General features: G+C 35.3%; 6 protein-coding genes, 1 non-coding gene and 1 pseudogene across 8 annotated transcripts; 3 read left to right on the top strand and 5 right to left on the bottom strand.

Moving 5' to 3' along the window:
* Positions 1–4127: 4127 nt before the first annotated feature.
* Positions 4128–6435, top strand: LOC120165158. Its single transcript, XM_039174742.1, has 2 exons — positions 4128–4634; positions 5870–6435. The coding sequence occupies exons 1-2, from the start codon at positions 4349–4351 to the stop codon at positions 6229–6231; spliced, it is 648 nt and encodes a 215-aa protein (XP_039030673.1). The 5' UTR covers positions 4128–4348; the 3' UTR covers positions 6232–6435.
* Positions 6436–6938: 503 nt separating this feature from the next.
* LOC120163591 (putative pentatricopeptide repeat-containing protein At3g25060, mitochondrial) lies at positions 6939–8198 on the bottom strand. Its single transcript, XM_039173492.1, has one exon. It carries the CDS (start codon positions 8196–8198, stop codon positions 6963–6965), a length of 1236 nt encoding a protein of 411 aa, XP_039029423.1. The 3' UTR covers positions 6939–6962.
* Positions 8166–8238, bottom strand: TRNAK-UUU. The gene has a single exon. It is a non-coding gene; the product is annotated as a tRNA-Lys (tRNA).
* Positions 8239–8327: 89 nt separating this feature from the next.
* LOC120165179 lies at positions 8328–12046 on the top strand (annotated as a pseudogene).
* LOC120165168 (ankyrin repeat and SAM domain-containing protein 6-like) lies at positions 11795–14846 on the bottom strand. Its single transcript, XM_039174752.1, has 6 exons — positions 14636–14846; positions 14039–14097; positions 13659–13930; positions 12913–12987; positions 12745–12807; positions 11795–12350 (listed from the first exon to the last, which is right to left on the bottom strand). Exons 1-6 carry the CDS (start codon positions 14743–14745, stop codon positions 12306–12308), a joined length of 624 nt encoding a protein of 207 aa, XP_039030683.1. The 5' UTR covers positions 14746–14846; the 3' UTR covers positions 11795–12305.
* A 1796-nt stretch (positions 14847–16642) lies between these two features.
* Positions 16643–17314, bottom strand: LOC120163602 (probable E3 ubiquitin-protein ligase RHB1A). Its single transcript, XM_039173499.1, has one exon. The coding sequence runs from the start codon at positions 17312–17314 to the stop codon at positions 16643–16645; it is 672 nt and encodes a 223-aa protein (XP_039029430.1).
* Positions 17315–18041: 727 nt separating this feature from the next.
* On the bottom strand, positions 18042–18734 carry LOC120163613 (peptide-N(4)-(N-acetyl-beta-glucosaminyl)asparagine amidase-like). Its single transcript, XM_039173509.1, has 4 exons — positions 18705–18734; positions 18525–18590; positions 18359–18478; positions 18042–18236 (listed from the first exon to the last, which is right to left on the bottom strand). Exons 1-4 carry the CDS (start codon positions 18732–18734, stop codon positions 18042–18044), a joined length of 411 nt encoding a protein of 136 aa, XP_039029440.1.
* Positions 18735–20465: 1731 nt separating this feature from the next.
* On the top strand, positions 20466–23676 carry LOC120165188 (protein XRI1-like). 2 transcript variants are annotated; one of them, XM_039174769.1, is made up of 10 exons: positions 20466–20734; positions 21454–21509; positions 21614–21733; positions 21836–21975; positions 22244–22307; positions 22395–22497; positions 22577–22617; positions 22757–22840; positions 23093–23392; positions 23430–23676. In XM_039174769.1, exons 1-9 carry the CDS (start codon positions 20715–20717, stop codon positions 23368–23370), a joined length of 906 nt encoding a protein of 301 aa, XP_039030700.1. In that variant the 5' UTR covers positions 20466–20714; the 3' UTR covers positions 23371–23392; positions 23430–23676. The 2 variants fall into 2 exon arrangements, with proteins under 2 accessions (XP_039030700.1, XP_039030697.1); XM_039174766.1 differs by having other exon boundaries at positions 20467–20734; positions 23093–23669.
* The last annotated feature ends 282 nt before the right edge of the window (positions 23677–23958 follow it).

Here is a 23958-nt window from a genome sequence, read left to right on the forward strand (position 1 = left end):
TATCTTTTAAGAGACAAAAATATCCTGACAGCTTCTGACATGTTGACTAGTCTTCTGCTTTCATCTTTCACCGGTTGAATAACCTGTCGAACCGCTCCGGCCTCTCTGGATGAACCGTGAAAATGTTGAGTTGTTTTTCGTACTGGTCCAAGAATTCTCGAATGATCGCATCTCGAGCATTTACTTTTGTTGAGCCTATTCCCAACGAATTCGTCATTGGAGCCCTTAATTGATAGGAACTATGTGAAGTTCATTAATCTGTTTCTTGAATTCGCCAGCAATGGTCTCCAATTTCAGCTATTATTTTTCCATTGTCGTGTTCAAAGGGACTTCCAAGATACATAACCTTCATCATGCCCTTGTAACCTCTGCCAGTCAGTTCTTTAAAGATAAGCTTTCATTGTGCTTGATGTAGACCTGGTTCATTCTGAGTCCTTTATAATGCAGCAGAGTGATATACTCTTCAATTGTGGGCACCACGTCTTCTGGATTGAATGTGACACATAGTCGCCTTGTAGACTATCCTCTATATTTTCATCTCTTGTATTACAACACCTTTGTCCATGGATTCAGATTATTCGAGTTTTAACAAACACGTTTTAGTGGATCAATGACCTCTTTTGAATGATGCAAGTGATGAAAATAAAATAAAATAAAAGAAAGATGAAAAGAGTTAGTGAGGTGAAAAATAATAAAAAATGATCATAAAAATGAAAGTCCTACCCCACATGATATCTACCTCACATGCTTATTATTCCTACCCGAACATGATCTCTATCCCGCAAGTTGATTTTGAACAAGTCCTAACCGCATAAATTTCTAGTTCGCATGCTTTGAACATAAAGTAAACTAGGAAATAATTCCGGTATCCTAGGGTTTGGAATGAGGTTTTGGGGTAGGCTCTAATTCTTCAAAGTCTCTCGGGTTAGGTTCTAAAAAATGTACCCGAGTTATCCTTGCCGGTGCCCCATTGGGCTTGCCAGACCCTTAGTCCTAAACCCATCACAGGCTTGTGTGGACTAAGTTAAACTCGAGAGGACACATTCCCTTATGCCCGTACGGTGAATAAATTCACACGAAGACATAAGGTATATGAATCCCGAAGGCTACTTGCTAGGCCCGCACGGTGAATAAATTCACACGAAGGCGTCGCTTTCACCCCCACTTAAATAGGGTTCGGAGCTCGGGTATAGAGCCTTAGATGAAAAAAGACTTTAAGTGTTGAAATCATTGAGAAAACGGTTAGTACAACTATTTACTCGAAAAAATATAATCAAAAGTAAGCAATAAGGATCGAAATGTTACCTTAAAATTTAAACTTACCCTTTTCGTTAAAAAGACAACTGAAAATTACCTTAGCCTGACTCACTTGAAAGTCCCCAGCAGAGTCGCCAAGCTGTCGTAACCGTCTTTCGGTTGGGCCCCGGAATTGGGCTTCGACTTGAAAAATGTGGATTAGAGTCGCCACCGATCATTTATTTAAAAATAAATGGGTTGATCGGATACCCTATTTCTTACCTGATCTGCGTCTTACCAGAAATATGTCGGGCTCGGGAGTCGGTTACGGTCAAGGAAGGATTAGCACCCTTGAACCGCCTTTTTGGTACTACGTAATTTCCAGTTGTCTTAATTAAGAAAAATAACAAGTTAAATTAAAAGGTAAAGTTTCGACCCCAATTACTTACCCTTGATTGATTTGAAAATATCCTTAAAAAATCGAGAAATGTGTTAGATAAACAAGATAAAGAAAACAAATAAGATAAAAGGGAAAAATAAAATAAATAAAATAAATAAATAAGATAAAGGAAAAAAATAGTAAAGTAATAATTATATATAGTAATATTTGAAAAAGGAAAAATATATATATATATATACACCAAATATTTAAAAATAGAAAAACTATCCTCTCACTTCACCGAAAGTGAGAGGCTTTAGTCAGAAATAAGACAAAAAAATGGGTCCTCTAAGTTAGTAATATATAATATAATATTTAATAATAATAATGATAAAGACATAAGGTTTTTAAAAAAAATAATATAATAATAATAAATAAAAAAACGAAAATAATATATATATATATATATATATATAAAGTTATAAGATATATTACGTAAATAAAAAAATAATCAAATAAAAATAATTAAGAATATATATATTAATAATAGGTATATAAATAAACTATTAAAAGTATAAAAAATATATGACTAGATAAAGATAATTACAATATATATAATAATAATAGATTTATAAGTAGAATATTAAAGAAATATATATATATATATAATAATAATAAAATATAGTAAAAGAATGAGAATAATCTAAAATATATATATATACATATAATAATAATAACATGAATAATAAAAATAAATGAATAAAATATCCATATAATAAATAAATGGACTAATATAGATTTTTAAAAAGCTCTTCTCCTCATTTAACCGAAAATCAAACCGGTATTTCAAAATAAGCCTCGGGGTAGATCTAGGTTCGAAACTTCGAAACCCTACCCATTTTGGTCATCGGCGCAACCCACGTTTTGAGTTATTCGAACTAAATCTCAAGAAAAATAACGTGCACATGCAAAAGAAAGAAAAAAGAAAATGCTACCTTTTATATCCTTTTCGAATCCTTTACAATAGTTTTGCCTTTGTATCTTCCCGTGCTTTCCTCTATGTTTTGTGTGTAAATCGTCTGTCAATCGTGTGTTACAATAGTGAGCTACAATGGCTATTTATAGTGCTTGTGGATCCTATCTTTAGGAGTTTAAAACATAGCAAAATTCTATCATATTTTAGGAGTTGAATCCTAGCAGAATTCTATCCTATTTTTGAGAGTTTGAATCCTAGTAGGACGAAAAATGTGTGTTGACAATATATATATATATATATATGCGTGTGTAAGATTTTCAGAAACCAATGGCGTAGCAATCAAAGTGCTCAGTGAGGTCACCGGAGTCCGGAAAGCATACCTTCGCAGTTCGCACTGCTGTTGGTTTCCTATTTAGGGCAGTGTTGTATGGAGATCGCTTTCCCGGTGTTACCTTGCCTCCGTTGTTCCTCTCTTCTCTCGCCTGATTAAAAATGTGTGTGTAACCATCGGCGGAGGATGGGTTATTCTCGTCCCAGTCACCAAAATTATTAGTAACAAGCTTAAATAAAGCAATAAATATTTGCATTCGGATCAGTTTGCATCAATAAGAGTAATCATATAAAAGCAGCAGTAGTTCGCACAAGCAACCCCAAAATAGCAAGAAGAGCATAATGCATTATTATTTTGATGCTTCATCATGCTAAATGAGATAATGTTCTCTTTTCGATCCAATAATATAGTTTGAAATTTGTCTCAGTAAATGATCGTCGAAAGAGATTAAAGCATTAGTATATTAAATTTTAGGTGTATTTTTATCGATTTTAAGCATGTTTCGTATAAACCAATTAAGAAGAATAAAGAAAGGTGAAATATGAACAACAACAATTAGAGGAGTTGACAATTTTCCACTGGGATAAAATAAATAAATAATCTAAAGTTTATTGTCTAAATTCGAAGCAATTTAAAGTTCAGTGATAAAATTAATATATATATATATATATATATATATATAAACTAAAGTTCATGGAGAAGGAATGATCACATCATCATATAGTTAATAATTTAATCTCTTATTTAAATTCAAAATTAAATTAAATTTTAAAATTAAAATATTTTAAAATTTATTGATAAAAATGATACAGAACATACAATTTAATAATATTCAATATTATTTTTAAAATTTCCTACATATGAGTCTTTAAAATCTTTTGATGTCCACTAAATAATTATACGAGCTTCATTTATATTTAAAATTAAATTATATTAAATCTCAAGTTAGACAAAATTATTTGAGTTTTAATTCTGTTATATTGATCTAATAATTCGAATCCAAAATATAATAATCAAACACTGCCTCATCGTAATTCCTTTGTAACCTAGAATATTGTCTTATTTTCATGCTCCTTTTTTTTGTCTGAAAAGCAAGCCCATTAGCAGACCACACACCACTAATCCCCAAGCTTAGTTCCTTAATTTACACGGATCAACTTCGATGCGAAGAAGGAAATAAAATAAAGAAGAAAAGGCAAAGAAGGAAATAAGTACCTCTTTTAGTGTTAAACCCTCTGCTTCTTTTTTCCAAAGATAAATCCCACTTCACTGAAATGGAGTTTTTTTTTTCAAGTTTTTGTTGACAAACTAAAAACCAGCAACCAGAACCAAAGATTCCCACTAGTTTCTTACTGAATTTCCCTTTTCCCCTCTTTTATCTGATGAAATATCGATAACCGTCGAGTCAAAAATCAAGTCTTTTAGGATGATTCAGCTATTGTTCTTTGTCCTTTTTGCTGAGGGAACAATGGCGTTCCTTCTATTGGTAAAGATTGGGCCTTTAAGAGAGCTCTTCATAAAGAGCTTAGATCAATTAAAGGCGGGGAAAGGTCCTGCTACTGTGAAAACCATTGCAGGTACCATGTCTGTGATTCTTTTGTCGAGCCTCATGAGCATTGTCAAGATCCAGAACAAGGGTGCGAAGCTTGGAACCATGTCACCTATGGATCAGGTTCTATGGAGAACCCACTTGCTTGAAGCTTCACTCATTGGTATGATTCTGCTCTTTTCTCACGCCTCATTTGGTTTCTGCATTATCCGTTAGCAACTTAGAATCTTTTGCTTGACTGTTAAATTATTGCCTTTGTTTTAGCCTCCTACAAAGTACAATGTTGTTTGGTGACTCTGGTTTTAAGGTAGATGTTGAAACTATGAGAACAAACTTTGCAGCTGAAGAAGACTGCAGGGTAAATAGGTGAGACTAACCGCTCGAGGTCGTTGAATAGTTCGTCTTTCTGCATTGGAAAATTACATGCATTTTGTATCAGAGAAAGCAATGCTAATATATTAACATATCATGAAATCTGGTACATAAGCTATAAAGTCTTACTGCCTGTTTAGTCGATTTCTGCATAAGTACATTAGGAGTGCTTTAATCTTTTGATGAGATGTTTTGTCAATGGGTCTTAAAGAAGAGCAGTAATATATGTTCTAGTTTTTAATACATCATCACTCGGTGTTCGAGCAGTAATATATGTAGCTTTTTGAAACTTGCAGTCCAAAATGGCCTATTTGTTTGATAAATCATTAGACCATTTTGGCAAGTGAAACCAAGTTTGTATTCTATAGGTGGAGACCTGGATTTGAACTCCAGAGCATTTGGAGGTTAGTTGTGGTTAGTGTCATGGTCAGGACATTACCTTGGCTTCCTTCACTCTTATACTTTGTCTCTTGTTCTTGCAAGTGTTTGGTTATTTCAGTCTTACGGGGTTAGTTCTTGTCTTCCTAGTGCGTATGAACTCACATATCCACCAATAATCTAGCATTGCTACATTTTTTGTTTGTCTTTGCGGAGCATGTAGGATTAGAAGCGGTTGGATCAAATTAACATATGTAATTCTGTATGTAACATAACTGACATGAATATTCTCACTGTAAACTTTACCGTCTCTTGTAACTAGTATGCTCTCCTGTCACAAGCCTTTCTTAAAATGGATGTCTTGTAATAAAAACCTTGCTGAAAATTAAACAGTTCGAAGCTTATTATATGCATTGTACTTGGTTCAAGGTGTTTAGGGCAAGAACAGTGCTATTTTATCAGTTATCAGTTATCATTTGTTGCCAGTTTACACCTTTGCCGTCTATGAACTGCAGTTCTAAGCGTTTGCTGGTCTGAAACTGAATAAGCTTCATGCCTGTAATATCAAGTGAAATGATTATTCTTTTCTTACCCCTTTATTTATTGGTATTAGTGCATAATTGTGACTGTCTGAGCTTGATCTTGTAGGTTTTACCTTGTTTCTCGGTTTCATAATTGATCGTATGCACCATTATATTAAAAAACTTATCGGGTTGAGGAGTAGGGTGGGATTGTCAAAAGAGGAAGTCGAATCTCTTGAGAAAGAAAGATCACAGCTTAAAAATAAGGACAACAAAGCCTCCAAGGAGATAAAGCTACTGAAAGAAGAAATCTCTACCCTATCAGAGAATTTGAAGAAGCTGAAATCAGAATCCGAAGAGAAAGACAAGAAGATCGAAACTGCTGAAGCACACATTGCTTCTCTTCAAAAACAATCTGCAGATTTGCTACTCGAATATGATCGTTTATTAGAAGATAACCACAACCTTCAGAATCATGCTTCAGGATAAGGGCTCAGAGAAAGAAAAAATCCTTGTTTAGTGTACCGATTGGTGTTACTTAAGGAGACTTAAAAGGGATCTGTGCGGTGGGGGGAAGTAGGCCTCTGCATTGTTGAAAATTTTGAAACTCTTGAAATGTTAATTGTTGACATAACTAAATGTAGCTTTATTAAGAATAATTTATTTGAATATTAAAAAGCTAATTAAGAAACATTCATCAATAAGATCGTACCAAACACCAAGAAAGAGTAAAAATAAATAAATTATGAACAAAATTTTTCACATTCAGGGGCAATTTGGTTCCCTGATTTCTTCTGCAGTGCCCGTTTGATCCTTCACATTGGTGCAGTTTTCTAGCCTCAATTTCCTCCCTCATAAACCCTGCTATTTAACACAGAATTAACTTTGCTCAGCTAAAAAGTTAAAATAAACACAGTACTAAAGATAGGCCAGCTATGCTTATTGTTGAAGGCATAAAGGAGGGTACTGAAAGGAGTACTTACATGTGTACTAAATCTATATGGAAGAAGAAGAGCATAATTTAGGAGAGGCTGGATTTCTTCGCTGCATTGTCGAAGGCTGTTTTGACAGTTTGGAGAGAAGAACCTGCATTATAGTTCCTGCAATTACCCTCGATCTACAATCCTTGCAACGAATGAAACTTGGGTTCAAACGGTCATTATCCAGCAGTGAGGATTCGCAAACCTGAGTTTTAGAGGCCGAATGCTACAGGAAGCCCTTCAATTAACCATGAAACTCATTTCACGGTCCAATTTATCCAATGCGGATGCTATAGCTTCATATTCATGGTGGCTTTTATCTCCCATAAGGAAAGCATGGAGCTTCCCATTCACATCCAGGACACTGTATCCGGATACTTTCTTCTTTCCCGAGTTTTTCATGAGTTTCCTGACGGCAGCTACTTCAACCCACATGTTTCCCTTGGCAAAGAAGTTGGAGACCAATGCATGAATTCCCAAGTCATCCGGATTTAACTCAAGCACCTTCTTTGCTGCCACCTCCCCGATGGACAACTTCCAATGATTGCAGCAGCCAGACAGTAGAGCAACCCAAACAGCCACCCCCGGTTCATTGTTCATAGACTCGATTAGTCTATAAGCTTCTTCTACTAGTCCTGCACGAGCTAAAAGATCAACCATACAAGCATAATGCTTCTCAGTTGGTTGAATATTATATTCATTAGCCATCAGATTGAACCAGTATTGACTTTCGTTCACCAGTCCCAAGTGGCTGAGAGCCGAGAGAAGTGCAGCAAAAGTTGCATGATCAGGTCTTAAACTCATGTTTGTCATCTGATGGAAGAGTGATAGAGCTTCCTTTCCATGCCCATGTACCCCATAGCTGGCAATCATTGCATTCCAAGAGATTATATCTCTAGAAACTATCCGATCAAAGACTGCACGGGCATAAGAAAGTGATCCACATTTCGCATACATGTCAATCATTGCAGTACCAGAAACTTGTTCCAAATCGAGCCTTCTAGTGATACATCCGTGTATCGATTTACCCAATTTTAACAACCCACATAGTGAACATGCCATAAAAGCACCTACAAGGGACACCAAGTCTGGTTTAAACCCACAGCCCTGCATCTCTCCCAACAACTCTAGTGCATTTCTAGCAAAGCCAGAAATCAATGCCCCCCAAGAAATATCATTCTTATTTGGCATCTTCTCAAAGACACGCAAAGCATATTCCAGATATCCATTCTTCGCATACATATCGAGAAGGCTCGTCTGAACCACGACATCCATGGAAAGACATTTCCTAATCATATATCCATGAATCGCAAGTCCCAACTTTGAGTCCCCAAGATTTACAGATGCCTGAATCAACCCCAACATGGTTAAAAGATCAACCGAGGAAGGGGAAGGAAATAGGCGTGAATTGGATGGATAATGAAGAGTAAAAAGAAAGTGAACCGCCGTCTGTGGGAATCGAACCCACGACCACATGGTTAAAAGCCATGCGCTCTACCGGCTGAGCTAAGACGGCTTACGTTTCAAGCGTTCAGTTTTATAATTATATTATCATACAATTTAACATAATCAATCTTGAAGATTTTGCAACAGTTGAGTGTAGTAATTTCAAAGTGCAGAACAGAAGAAAGTGCAGCAGCAGCTACTTCAGCAATGGCCGAATTCTCAGAAGCTCACGACTCCGATTCCTCGAAATTACGAGACAATGGTAGTGAAGCACCACAACGACCCGAATATGAACCCGACTTCGATCCGAAGTTAATGCGTAAAATCAAACCCGGATTGAAGTGCCTCTCTTTCTTACCTTCTCCGTCCTCTTCTCCTTCCTCCTTGGTTCGCCTCCATATCTCTGATACAGCTTTAATTCTAAATTTACCTTTTTTTCTTAATAAATAAACACATCTTTTTTCTTCTTATTTATTTTGAATTGAATTTGCAGGTTTCCCATTCTTATGGAAGTCCGTCGAAATCTACCGTTCTCCTCTTCCGTTTAACGAAATCGACTCACTCTCGACTCAGCTACGATCCGATAATTTACTCTTGCCGCTCCATTTCCACGCCCTTTTCGTCGGATTTGATTCTTATCCCGATAGCCTTCGTCGGTCAATCCTCTCGGAAATTGCCAAACTTACCTCTCAAAACCCTAAATGTTGCAACAACTATACTCTCTCTGTCACCGTGGATTTAGGCTCCCGTTGTCTCCGCAGCCCAACATCGTCTTCACATTCGAGTTCTTACCAGTGCAGATCAATCACCGCCACTGATTTTGTTCAGAACCATGATGTATCGGTCGATGAGAGATTGGCGTCAGTTTTTGGCGGGAAAAGTAAGGGGTACGGTGTTGTGGTGGTGAAGGGTGGGAGTGAGAGAGCTGTTGTGGGGAAGCATAGACACTCATGGATGGTAGTTGGAGATGGCAGCGAGGTGGAGGTTGCAGCGGTGAAGGTTGCGGAGCTGTTGGTGAAGGTGTTTATTAATGGAGGAAGAGAGGAAGAGTCGATTCGGAATGAGTTTATGCCCATAGGAGCCGATGGGAAGATTGTTCTTTCCTTCAATTTGCTCAATGCGGATCCACGTGATTGGGTTTTTGATTGGTTTGAAGCATTTTGATGTTAACTTATGCTTCTCGTAAATTTGATTGATTTCTAAAAGTTTGTTGATTTTGTTTCGATTATGTTTGTTTATGTTGAACATCTTAGTTGAAGAACCGTTTGATAGAATTATTCTAAACCAAACATGTTAAAGTTAGAATGTTATGGTGCTGCAGCCTTTTGCTCATCTGATATTTCCTTGTACTGGTCTGCAGGGATTTTGAGAAGATGGATGATACCTTGTTGGCCCCTATGATTGAGGCTTTGGGACCTGTGGCAAACATCAGCGTAGAGAGTCAGGTCAAGGATCATCTTCCTTCTTAATTTCATTCGTATCTTGTATTCTGGTTTTCTTCTGACTGGTTTCATTGGTCTCGTATGTAGGTTTTGTTCCATACACCAAAGGCCTCGTTCTCTTATAGGAATCAAAAGTTGGACAGCTATGTCTTTAGCACCAAAGATCTTCCTTTCTTTGTATGCATCTTTTAAGTTCTTTCTTCTGTTTCTGTATATTAATATATTATCGATAAAAGAATGCTGCATTCTATTTGGATTACTGTATGTTTATGCAATTATTGCTTTTTTGGCCACGGGAAATGTCATATATTGAAAGTAACGAAAGTTCTTATGATTTTAACAGGTAAATTCTAATGAATGGCACTTGGATACTTCAATTGCAGCTGGTGGGCAATCAAAGATATTGCAGTTTGCGGTGTACATTCTTTTACTCAATGCTTCTTTTATTTCCTAACTGTAACGGTTGCATTTATTGAGTTGTAAGGGTGTTGTCAATGTATTTTTAGTTTGATGTCCATTTTGATGATGACTCGGGAGTGTCAGCCAGCTTTGATATGCGTTTTCTAATAGCCTCTCTTGTTCACTCTCATATGTGTGTTTTGCTTGCTTGCATGCCTGTTTCATTTTCTCAAGCTGTTCATTTTCCTCTTTGTCACCAGATATGTACCATCTGCAAAGGAATGCCCTCTTCTTCTCTAGCTGCCAAATGGAAAGATTTCTAAGACAAATGGCTTTATATCTCCAGTTAGTTATCAAGACTTTATTATATTCCTGCATTTCACTGCTAATTATTCTATGGGACTTCGTTACCTTATTACTTCTCATGAAACATTTTAGATGTGGGGAGGTGTTATTGTTTGGAACCCCCAAGGCTGTTTAAAGGATCCAGAATTCAAGCCCAGTGCCAAGAACATAATTCCGATACAAGTTGGATGATGGACCATGTAAAAGAAGTGTGTAATTGAATGAGTAGAAGTACATGTTCTTGTATTGCAGGTGGCTTCAGTTTAGTTTTCCCTACTTTGATGCATGAACATTCTTAAACAGGATCTTGAGAACATGTTTGAAGTATTCATTGGGCAGTTCCGACAACTTTTTGGTTTTAAATCTGTCAATGTCTATGCTGGTGCATCAGGCGATTTGTACCTTCTGCCTAGTGAAAGAGGTTTTACTGAGTGGTAAAGATAAAATTCTATGCAACTAACAAGCTATGCCTAATATTTTGTAGTTCCAAACAAATAATGGGTTAGTCCAAACTGAACTTTCTAGTGGTTTGATCGCCATGCTTGTTCTTTGTGGTTGCTTAAGCCTTAAATTCCATGCAATATTTCTTAAAAGAATAAACATGTATTGTCTTGATCAGTTGTTCATTCCATGTTCGAGTTTTCTTACTTTCAGTTCTTGTCCAGGGAATTGGATGTCTTGTCACGGCAGCAAACATGTTTTAATCTTCCTTCATGTTCTACGACACTTGGATCAATTTCAAAATTGTTCATCGGTATTAAAAAAGGACTATCTGATTCCATAAGAGTTATTGCTACTGATGAAAAATTTTAATTCAGGTTCAATCATTGCCAATGATGATTATCATGGATGAGATAGGAAAACAGGTAAGATACTAAGTTTGTTTATCGGAGTAGTTGCATTTGTAACTCCATTTGAAAATAACGATTGAACTATCTATGGCGATGTCATTGACTAGGTAAAGTTTTCTCTTGAGGCAGCAAAGCTGGCACTAAGTAATGCTTCTAGTGGAATGTGTGAATCTTCAGCTGGTATTTTCCTAAACTTACCTGTAGATTATAGTTCAATTGTGTCTTAATTATCTGCTGCCCACGTCTCTTATCGGCTAGGCCGTCTAACAATCGGTTTATGCCTTTTTGATCAGCCTCCTCTAGTAAAGCAAGGTCTCTGGCAGAGGATGCCTTTTTCCACCCATCAATTATGTCCGTTAGCTACTATTCCTTCGAGCACTGCTTTGCTGTCTACTCGGTTAGTTAAATGAAACTTTCATGTTTCTCGCTTGATAATAATTGAGGGGAAATTGAGATTTTCTTACAAAAGCGTGTTTTTCATTACTTATGTATTTTGAGATTTTGCTTTGGCAATTGGAATTAAGTGGATCGACTTGAATAACAAGGCTCAAACTTGATGGCTGTTAAATTTTTGCAGCCCTTCCTTTTGCCCGTTTCGATGCATGTTATGCTTGCAGCTCTAAGAGAGTTGAGAAGATATAAGCAAGAAAAGGCCAAGTACCTAGCTTGGAAGGCTAAAGAAAAGCAGCATCTTAAGTATTTCCCTGTATCGAAGACTGACATCAAGCAATTGCATCAGCAGCAAGATGGAAGATACTATAAGCCATGGGAGACATTCAAGCAACAATACAAGATCTAAAACGCAATTTTTGAAACATTCTATGCATGGCTTGTATCAATAGAATTAAAAAAAAATCTGTTGAATTTGAGACTATTTTGATGAGTCCAGTTTGATGAAAGCTTCCAAAAATATTAATCAAGACAATGCAGCACATTAGTTGGTTTAAAGTTTCTAACCACTAATGTTCTAAAAGAGAACACCCACGACAGACTTTTGTTAATAAAACTGCATGAAAACCCAAGCAACATATGCAGGTTCTTATAAGCCAAAATACAGCCTTGCAATCTTCTAGGATTGACCATTGCTAGATTTCCGAATATCACCTTCTTGACTCCAATTCGAGAATTATTTTCTTTCTTGGGCCCTAGAGGTACAAACATAAAGATTACTGAGACTAACTGCAGGAAAGAGATGAACAAGTCGAATATAGGGATAACAGAATGCTTTCAATACATGCATATTACACAAAAAAACAGAATGATGAAGTGAGAACTTAAGGGTTGATGGGCGAAGGAAGTTCTTTAAAGACATTATATAGGACTAAAGATGGAATTGAAGTGACGTATAAAAGAATTTTCTAGAACTCCCTTCAGCACCAATAATTAGTACATTCCAAAAATACCAATTTCTTTCCAAGTGGCCAGCATTAAATTGCATCTAACTGTTAATTACAATAGTGTCCTTGGCTCTTTAAAGAGAAATAGCATTTGGAGCATCTCAAATTTAAAAAAAAAAGGACAAAAACGATTTAAAGTTACCATCGGTATGCCTAAAGCTTTTAGATCGTCATCAGTCATGTGCACAAGTGCAGTCATATCAACCTGCAGAAAGAAGTTTACAACAGATACAGAAATTTATTTAATTTAATACAATGATGAAAAGGGGGTGGGGGAGGAATAATATACATAGGAAGGTAAGCTACATACTTCCTCAACTTGAAAAGTTATTGCATATTTTTCGAGACACAGAGACTGGAGGAAGCCCTCCACTGAAGCATCAGCCTGCATATGAAACCACGCGGCTTAGACACAAAAAAGTATAACTACACAACAATGTCTATTGTCCAGACTCATCATAACTTAAAAAAACGGAGGAATGCCTCTTATGTCAGAAACAACAAAATAGAAATATAGAAGTGCAAACATGGAGACATTAACCATTCCATTTAAGAGAAAAACAGAAAGTCTTTAATTGACCTTTTTTTTCATATTCCACACAATCCCCAACTTGGCAAATACACTTTAAAGCGTCATAAGACATAACCTGGTTCGTTGTCCCACTAATTAGACTTAGAAGCTGCCAACACTATGCAGATTCCAATTTCAGTAAATGTCTTAATGTTAGTTCACAATCAGAGTTGACAGGTGGAACTTAACCTAGTTGACTTCATTGGCATTCCAAACTAATGTAAACAAGACCTGGCGATAAGGATGCCATGATGTGGCAAATCCACACTGTTCGATTCCTCATGCATTGAAATCAAGCCCATAAGATATGCATACCATTAGATTGCAAGTTCTTGAACCTCTTCCCCACCCCCCACATGCATACACCTCTGACAGAAGGTACAGAAAAAACATAGCTTTGACATATCATGCTTGTCCAATAAACATAAAATACTACAAAATGTAAGGAAATGTGCTAGTACGAAAGAAGTGCAGAAGCTAAATACATTTTGCTTAGCCTTTTTTCTTGCTTTAGTATTTGCAGCCCTATTGGGCTCTGGTTCAGTAGTTTCAACTGCTACACTTTTCCTGGCTTGTTGGGCAACTTTTACTTTTTGTGTGGGTGGATCAGCATTCATTGGTTGAGGATTCATTGTTCCAGATAATTTTTCACGAAGATCATGTATACCTGAGGGAGTTCCCCTTCCACTTTGAGACACATTTCGGACACTTTTCCTTTGCAGCTTCAAACGAAGATCTCGAGCATCGATTTTACGATCTTCACAAACCATTAACACACAGTCAAAACCAAATAGAGATGATTTAGTTGCATCCAACTATAGCAACAATATTTTAGTTGCATGTGGTTTTGTCAGGCAATCCATACTTGAAACATTAGGTACATCTTGGAAAAGATCATGTTCCCACTTGTCATATTGCCTCTGCCTGCAAGATATGGCATGAAGATGCTTGCAGATTAGGAGAATTGAATTAACACAAGAGAATAAAATAAAACAAACTCAACTTAAACCAAACTCAATTGATGCCAGCTAATATTAGCTTAAAATACATCCCCATTATTAGGAAAATATGCCTTTTTCCTGTTAACATTGCTATCCAAGAGGTAAAATACACACTTACAAACTTGAACTACGAACACCGAAGCTCATACTCAGCAAGAACACACAAGAAAGTTGTATAGGATCAAAAGATAAAAACCACAACAGTATGCTGGATAGTTCTCTCTCATTTTTCCATCTATAAACCAGGGGAAACAGGTGGAATGCCTATTTTGCAATGAATATAAAGCACTCAATACTTCATGGGAAAAAAGGAATAACTCATAATGTTCAGTGCAACCTAAATATTTTGAAAGCTAAAATTTCAAAGCTACCTATTAATGCAAATAAACCCAGTTGTTTCCCAATTTATAATCGTCTTCAAAACAAACAAGACCCAAAAAAAAAGATATATAGAAGCAAACCTCTTGCCCGTGATTTGACGTCGCGGATTTAAGTTATTAGACGAGTTGCCATTGAGTCTCTCCTTTACCGACCTTTTCCCAGCACACTCCTCCACTCGATCAGCATACATCTCTATCTGATAATTAAAACCCTAACCCAAACAATTATATTTATAAATCACGAGCTAAAAATGAGCCAGAAGACTTCGAAGAATTTGCCTTGTAGAGGACTTTTGAAAAAAGACAAATTTAATCTAGCTAGCGTGGGGGTAAAATCAAAAACCCTAGAGCCAAATTTGTATTAAATGAAAAGAAGTGATTTTTTTCTTTTTTCTTTTTTCTTTTTTAAGAGCGGGACCCGCTTGTAGATAGGCGAAAGACTTTTTTGGGTTTCCTTTTCGGCTTTCAAATTTTGATTTTTGAGAGTTCAGTAATTGGGAGTCCAAAACTATCATATCCGATTGATCCGATCTACCGATCTAAACTTAATAAAATCGAGTAATTTTTTAAAAATATTTACCCGGAAGGGTCGGGTACTCGGCTTGACATTTCTTCAGGTCATGCCTGAGTCACAAAATTGAAGTTTTTTAGGTACCTAAGTACATGATTAGTTATATATATATAATGGATTATTTATATCATGGATTATTAAATTTTGTATTTTAAATTTTATGTTCGAATGTTAAGGTATATAATTTGAAATTTCGAACATTTAAATTTGTATATATATTTTTTAAATTAATAATTTGAAAATGAAAAAAAAAGTACCTGCAACATCCGGGTCGAGACACGGGCCGAAAAATCACCGACCCGGATGTTGCGGGTACCTAGTAATCAAGTACCCAAAAATTTTTGGGTACCCGGATTTGCACACCCTTAATCGATAGGATTAATATAAAATAAATGTCAAAATTATATATTTTTATTTATATATTAGTTTTTTTTATTAATTTAGATGTTAACATTTTTAATTTTATAGTTTAAATATTTAGATCTTAATAGACATTAAAAATATTTCATCAATCATTCAAAATTTAACACATGACATTTTTATTTAAAAAAAAATCTTAAATTTATTATTATTTTTTTAAAACTTTTAAATTTTTTTCTAAATATAAAAAAATCTCAAAATTCTTAATCTATATCAATCACTTTACCCGTAGGTCGATCACCATCGTTTTCACCACCACTGATTACTTACCCACATGTCACCATCTACCCATCCATCATCGACTGTAAATCGTGACTTCAAACTTCCAAAATCCTTAAATCTAAAATCTCTAAATTCTAATTCCCATCTATCACAATCGATAACTGAGTGGTCGACGCGCTGGTGATTGGTTGGTGAGTAGGTGGTCACAGACAGTGGTGATCAATGTCGAAATTGAAGATCTTGGAGTATTTTATGAAATATAGGAAAAGTTTAGGTTGTTTTTTTTTAAATTTATGAAATTTATTTTTTAAAAAATTAAGGAAAATAAAAAATCAAGTCACATATCAAATATTGATTGGTTAATTTATTTTTAGTAAAAAAATTTAACAACCATTACGATATAAACACCTAAATGATAACATTGAAAACATATAATTTAAACATTTATTTTTATATTATATACCAAAGAATTTGGTATTATAAAAATAATTCTCTAAGTTATTTTTTATTTCAATATTTTTTTGTTAATATAAGAATTAACGTTTTCCTTATTATTTTAAATTCCAACTATTAACATTTATAGTTTTGGCGCGTGATATATAATTAGTCATTGGAGATTCAGAAGATCAGATGGGTAACTTGACGGATTCTATTACAAATATTTTTATTTTACTCATAGGCATGCATGTATTTCAATATTTTTTTTCTTGGGTTTTAAGTTTCATCTTCAACATCACCGACAATGGATATCTTCTGTCCAATCAGATTACTTCCCTTTTTCTGGGTAAAATAACGAAACCAACTTACGAGCAAGCACAAGTTCTACAAGAAACAAATTAATGAACAAAACAGTAACACAAAGAATTGTCATCCATCTAATTGGTGGGAATCTCAAACCGACAAATAGGGCAATAATGGCTCTGCTTCAACCATCTTTCGATGCAACCGCAGTGAAAGAGATGAGAACATGGCATCTGAGATGCTTCAAATCCAACGCTGAGTTCCTCTAAGCACACCATGCACTCTTCTTTCTCCCCATCTTCTACTTTGACCCTCTTTACCATCTTTTTAACAGATGACTCTGTCGCTCCTACCATTCCATAGTTATTGTTTTCAAGTTCCCTCCTCGATTCCGCCAAAGCTCTGCTCATCAAGGTCTCCTCGTCGGTCACGGGTTCCAGTCCCACAAGCATATCGGAATGTAATTGCAAGGCTTGGCAGTAATATCCCCGGTCCAATATTCCACGAACAGTTCGAAACCCACATTGGATTATATCTTGAAGGACACCTTCATAAGCAGCGGAGGAAGTGTCGACTCTGAGCTCTGCAAGCTTTGGAGCAAGAACCTCGTTAAGGCGGCGGGGGCTTTGCAGAAGGTTCAGACGGAAACAAAGAGTTCGTCGGGAGAAGAAAGGGTCGGCGGAGGCGGTGGTGATGTAGCGGACATTAACGGTTAACATAATGTGGATTGAAGCCGGAGATATTCGACGGTGGTGGGGTATGATTTGCAGAGAGTGAGAATGATGCCATACAATCTTGTACTCCATTGATTAACGTTTGAAACTAAACTTGAGCCTGAGGTTAAAGCTAAACTCTGCTGTGTAGTATTTTATAGAGCACACGCGATGGCGGCGTAAAATAACGGACTATTCCGTTATTTATGTCAGAGGGCAATATTTTTAAATTAATGCGTTGAAAATTAAATTTGAATAGCGGAGTTGACCCAGACAGGCCGTTTAAAATGTATTATTTAAATATAAAAAGTATTATATTAATAAAAAAATATAAAAAGTACGGAGTAATACATTCAATACGTACCAATAGTGGAGTTGATGCAGTTTGTGTATTGTTCTTTACATGCTGATTATGAAGGTATATATATTACTAAATTGTTATTGTGGTGATAGTTGTGGTTGAGATTATAGTTAATGGTTGTTACAGTATGATTTAATTGTTAAAAACAATTATGTTTTTAAATTGGTCGATAAGTTCGGCCTATACTCGTTTGAAACAAGACTTTCCAGAGTCACCCGTGGCTTCCACTTACTCCCCGAGACACCGAGCGAATTGCATGAAATTTTGGAGCTGGATGGTCCAGGCAATGTGCATTGAAGCCAACGTGAGGCTTAGTGACTGTTATTAATTTCGCATTCGATTGTAACCAAGAAAGACGGAGAACACACACCTGTAAACTCTTAAAAATTACTGGGATGCACAACATTCTAATCCTTATTCATTTGTGGACACTGTATACATCATATATTCACTACAACTCTAATCTTCTTTCACCTTTTCGAGAAGACCGAAGAAGGGATTTGTCATTGCAGAATTTAACAAAGAACCAGCATAGTTAAGCAGCCGTATATAAACTTTATCACGAGGAAAAACCAAGAACTTTTTCTCTTCACCTCTCTCCAATCCGCAAAGCTCGAGAAACTCAATCTCTCCTTTCAAGTTCCCAGCCCTTTCCTGAATTTATTTTCAAAAAAAAAACCCCTTTCCTGAATTGAATTAAAGTTCATCGTCACTAAATAAATAAGAAAAGCACAGAGAAGGTCTCGATGCGGTTCCATCGGATTAAGTCACCTTACCTGGAACTTTGGGTTACCAAGTCGGATCTTCCTGAACTTTTCCTCATCAGGACTCTTTGCGACGTTTCTGACATAGATCAACAGGGTTTGGAATGCCCTTTTAACTCTGTAATTGTCATCCTGGAGTCAAAACAAGCAGGGAGTCATGTTGCTTAAAGTAACATACACTCGATCCAGTACATGAAAGGGAAATGCACTCTAGGCCTGCAAATTTGGTGTCGTAATCTGGTTTCTGGAGTTACATTTCAATTCACATGGTCACTCATGGAACAAATTACAACACATATAGCCAATCGATTCTTTAGTTCGATTAGGTACGAAAACAACAAGTTAAGAAATTGTTTACCTTTAAGCTAGCTTCAGAGATCTTAGACATTCTCTCAAGCGGTTATCCTTTTTAAAAGATTAACAGGCAAGGAGTTCTGCAATTTTTAACAGGATCAAGCTCAATATGATTTCTTAGTCTTCCTTGGGTGTAGAGATAACATTTGAAAGATATATAAACCTTTTCTTCTTCTTGTGCAATAGGTCGAGTTAGTTTCACAACTTGGTTTTCAAGTGGCAATCCAAGTACTCGCTTTCGTTCTAACTGTGAAGTTGCAAGAGAATTAATCAGAAGGTCTAAAATAAATTTAGGTTAACGAAATAACTAAATAAACGTTAATTGAAGAGATAATATCAAATACAATCTAAAAATTATATATGTTATAAGTGAATAAAATAATAGTCTAATTTGAAAAATATGAAGAAATTTTATTATTTTAAGGACTATTATTTCTCTTCCTAATTGGAATCATTCCAAAACCAAACATCAAAACAAGAGGTGTTTTATTCCTTTAAAATAATCATCTTTTGTAATTATAGAGATTAAGACACACTGCGTGTTTATAGAGAATATAAATTTGCTCGTCAATATTAAATTCTTATTTCACAATAATTTTTTATAAATAAATTTAATCATCAATTAATCTTCAATCATTATAATCAAAATAAAATTTAAATTAATTATCAATTATAAATTGAATTAATGCGTAATAATTTACCTATAAATTTTAATTTTTTTAAAAAAAATATATATAAAAAATATTTTAAAATTACCACACGTTTAACAACAATAAATTACTAAAATAATATTATTTTTTCAACAATTATTAAACATGGCATAAATATTAAATTTCATCCGGCCGAATTATTTTTAGTATGAAGGCAAAATCAAGGGGCCCATTTTCTTTTAGCCCATTATCAAATGTCAATGTCTCAATTCACTCCTCCCAACTAAAAACCACGACCATTTATTTACTATAAGTGTTATATAGTCAAAATATTTGAAGTTATTCGATTTAAAGTTTTTTCGAATATAGTTTATAAAATTTAAGTTGAGTTAAATTTTAAAGTTTATGTTTAAATTTAATTATAAATATTTATAATATTATGATATTATTTGATTATACTTTAAATGGTTGTTTTTATAACTATATACAATTCATATATATTTTTCTAATTTTTTTCATTTGTGATATATACTAATTACTAAAAGTTTTACGTTATTCTAGTTACTATTTAAGTTATATTTTATAATTTGATTTAAATTTGAATTTTTTTAAATCGAGTCAAGATTTTAAAATTATAAATTAAAATCAATTTAAGTAGATTTTTTTTTAAATCGAACTAAATTAAAAAAAAATATTTTTTTAGTCGAAATCGTTTTTTTTTTCACCTCAATTGTCTGACTCCACATCTTACGTTTCTACTTAATATCTTTGCCGGAGCCCACCACCACGCGCTTCGTTCAATTCTTCTTTTCACAAGGCAGGTATTTCAAACTTTACCCGGAACTGTTCGTTTCCCTATCTCGATCGTTGACTAACACCATAAAAAGTCGCGTGAATCAGTCTCCCGGCAGAAAAAAAACTAAAAATAGGCAAAAATAAAGCAAGAAATCTTAGCATAATTAATGACAGATTAACAAAATTTAACCTCTCAGTAGAGTCTTCTCTGTTTTGCTTATAATAACGTAAAGCCAAAAAAAAAATAGTTTAAAATATAGAACTTTATATTTTGTTTCGATCATAGATATTAGAGCGCATATCTGATATAAGTAAAAGCCAAAGAGTAAAGGCTGCTGTGAAGTAGCAGTGAGTGCTGCTTCCACTGCTTTATATGCTTTATATATATATATATATATCTGTATTTGCGTGAGTGATTTGCTTCGCTTCGATATATAGTTAAAAAAGAAGAAAGAATTGTCGATCTCTGTGTAACGGCTACTTTAAGCGTATTGTTGAAGGAGTGAAGGCTTGAGATTAAGGGGGGAAGGGTGTCATTTGATTCAGTTTTTGAAGAGAAACAGAAGAAAATGGATTACAACTATGATCGGTGAAGTTCTTTTTCTCTTTGATGTCAGTTGGTTTTAAAATGCATAATATTGTTTCTGGGTTTTTCTTGTTCGTTTTAGTTTTATAATTTTATGACAATTTATTTGCATATTTTTCTGATCAGTGCTTCTTTTTCCAATATTAGGTTCTTGTTCGATTTTTTTTATTTTAAGTTCTGTTTAATGTATAAACTGCAGCAAATGGGATTTTTTTTGGATTTGTATTTTGTTCTGTAACTAAAATGCTAAATTGAAAGAGTGAAGGTGTGGGCTCTTATAAAAATGGTAGGTCGCAGTGTCTTTTAATTTGTTCTTTTGCTTTTTGGTTAGCTTAAACATCAATGCTGAAAAACACATAGATTATGATCCCTTTTCCTTCTTGTTAGATCTAAATGGTACATGTGTCCTTTTTGTTACTGTACAGGTGAAATTTGTTTGGATCATAAACAACTATTGGATCCAATACTTCAACTTTTGCTTTTCCCTTTTCCTTTTTGTTGTTTTACTTCTGAGTTGGAAATTTTTACTGTTTGATGTTGTTTATCTCGATAATTTCCTAAACTTATAGAAATCCCATTTAAGATTTTGCTTAATGCTTGTAAAATGCAGCATGGATTCCACTTGGGCAAAGCGTTGGATGGTTCATTGTGAAGTCTGCATTGGCTCTTAGCTTTGGCCTGATTGCTTTACTAATTTTTGTTTTTCTCTTGATCGGTGACAGGGAGCCTTGGAATTGGCATGACGAGAATTATGGTGTTCAAAAGGACAACGATTTTGGTAATTTATTACCTCAGATTATCTAGTTAATGTGTTTGAAGTAACGAAATGAGTAAAAAGATTCAAGACAATAGATTACTGATGTCTGAATGATATCTAAGCAGGTGCTTCTCAAGGTGCATGGACTCAAGTGACCTTGAACGAAGAAGACCTTTCCTACATGTTTGACGAAACAACCCCTGTTAAGGAATGCGGGGATCTGTCATACCGTGTCACTCATAATGGTAAGCTTTGTTACTTGATACTCTTTGTAAACTTATTGTCACCATAACACCTATTCTTCTATTTCCTTTAGAAGTAATCACTAATAAGATTGCGACTTTCAGATAATATGAGTAAGGAATCAGAGGATATTAGGGAGAGTGCTTCTCAATTTAAAAGACGTAGAATGCTTCAATTCGACTCTCATGCAGCAGATTCTTCCCTTGTGTGTGACGAGATGCCTTCTGCTTTCCTGAAATCAAGGGTGAGTGCTAGATAACTCAATCCTGTGAACCTGAAAGAAGCATGCCATGTTTTCCAAACTTTTATCTTTCAACTTTGTTTCTAATAGCTGACATAGATTGATATACTAGATGTGAATCATGGTTCTAGAAATGAACTAATTATCGTAGTTGTTTTGTATTACTGAGAATAAAATCTACGTCTGCCTAGTCACAATTTATGAATATTGGTTAAAATGTACCATGGTTATTACTATGTTTTGTTAATTTGTTTCTTCTTTCCATTCTTAGGAAAGGGATGGCTTCATTGAAGAGGTCTTACCCGATGCATCTGAGTGGGTTGCCGGATTTTCAGGTTTCTCATGCAAGCCCATATGAATAAATAAAAACCAACTTGATTGAAATGCATACTAGGGTTTTTAATCGTGAGAAAATATTGCAGAAGATGCATCAGACTCCGGTTATGATGGCATAGATCAGTCATGTGAAGGGTGGCTTGCTGAATATTTTAATGAGACGGAGATGCTTCTGAGCTCTGATGATATGTATTTTCTATGGACTTCCAATGTTTTTGTTTGATCATGCTATGAATGTGTTCTGATTGCTTTATGATATGAGATTCAGGAATCTTACTGGTGCATCTGATGTTCAAGTTGATACTTCAGGTACATTAGTCCTGTTCTGAAGATGTTGTATACAGTGTGCTGTTGTTAGCTTCAATTTTTTCCTTCTAATATATTTTGCGTGTCATTGTTCTATCACTCTCTCTCGGTTTTACAACGAAACTCAACTCTCCATTCATAGGGTTCTACCATGCCCAACCTGACTCTGGGGCTGATGCTATTCGAAAGCAGGAAACTCGAACTCTTGGAAATGTTATTCTCAAAGGTAACCTATCTTGTTTACTCTGTTGTTTATTGCCATTGAATTTTGTTTACCTTTCGATTGTCATGTCTCGGTACGTTCTATCTCCACCTATCTACTCTTGCCGTTGTTATAAAGGACTGGTATAAGCTTATATGAATTGCATGTGTATCTATTTCGAATACCATGTCCTTCAAGCAGAACCAAGTGACCTACCCTCATTTTAAATGAATATTTTACCTCGAAGTCGCATTAACACTGTCAGATTTGATTTAGGTCGGAAGTCTTTCATTCGGATGCCCCCTAAGGTAGCATCAGCTGTCGCGTACCCATTTGCTTTCATTAAACCCTGTGGTGTCCACGGAGATGTTACTTTGAAGGATATAAACCAGCGAATCCAAACTCCACCACCAGCAAAACCAAAACAAAGCAATGAAGATCTTGCCGACGCTTTCCCTACTTCTGCTTTTTCCGGGAAGCCTGTTGTTGGCAAAACTAAAATTCGTACCGAAGGAGGAAAAGGCAGCATCACAATTATGAGAACCAAAGGCTGAGTAGATAAGTGTGCTTCTGAGCTTTTCTTCCCCTTCTTCCATAGCCCTTTTCTCTCTCTTTGTTAAGTATGGTGGTTCCTGTATCATTCCCGGGTCCGACGAGTATAAAGGAGGCCGATACTGCATTTTTTTTATCGGACTCCTGGAATTCATAGAACACATCAAAGTGTTTTATGTTTCCAAATAGTATTCTGCATATGTAGTATTTGCCAAGTATATGCTTTATTTTTTTAGGCTATAAATGACGTGACATTCGAGATCAACTTATTTTCTTTCGGTTTCGGAAAAGACCTAATCAATGCTTTCTCCAGTAGAATGTTTTTATTCACATAGTATATCTGGATGTATTGGAGAAGCACAAGATATGTATGGTTGCACTTCTCTCTCTCTATCTAGAGTCCGATGACAGCGTTATTATATTGATGTATGAATGGTCACCAGCGTCGAGTTTTATGTTGTCCCACATCTTTTGCTAATGCATGTCTGCTTAACCTTAGTTGGACTCAACGGAACATTACTTCGCAGTTTTCTGATCGATCACTAACCGTCCTCGGAACCTAACCCACCAATAGTTTGTTCCTGTAGAGG

Source organism: Hibiscus syriacus, unplaced genomic scaffold, assembly GCF_006381635.1.
Source record: "Hibiscus syriacus cultivar Baekdansim isolate YM2019G1 unplaced genomic scaffold, ASM638163v2 tig00002919_pilon, whole genome shotgun sequence".
NCBI classification, from domain to species: domain Eukaryota; kingdom Viridiplantae; phylum Streptophyta; class Magnoliopsida; order Malvales; family Malvaceae; genus Hibiscus; species Hibiscus syriacus.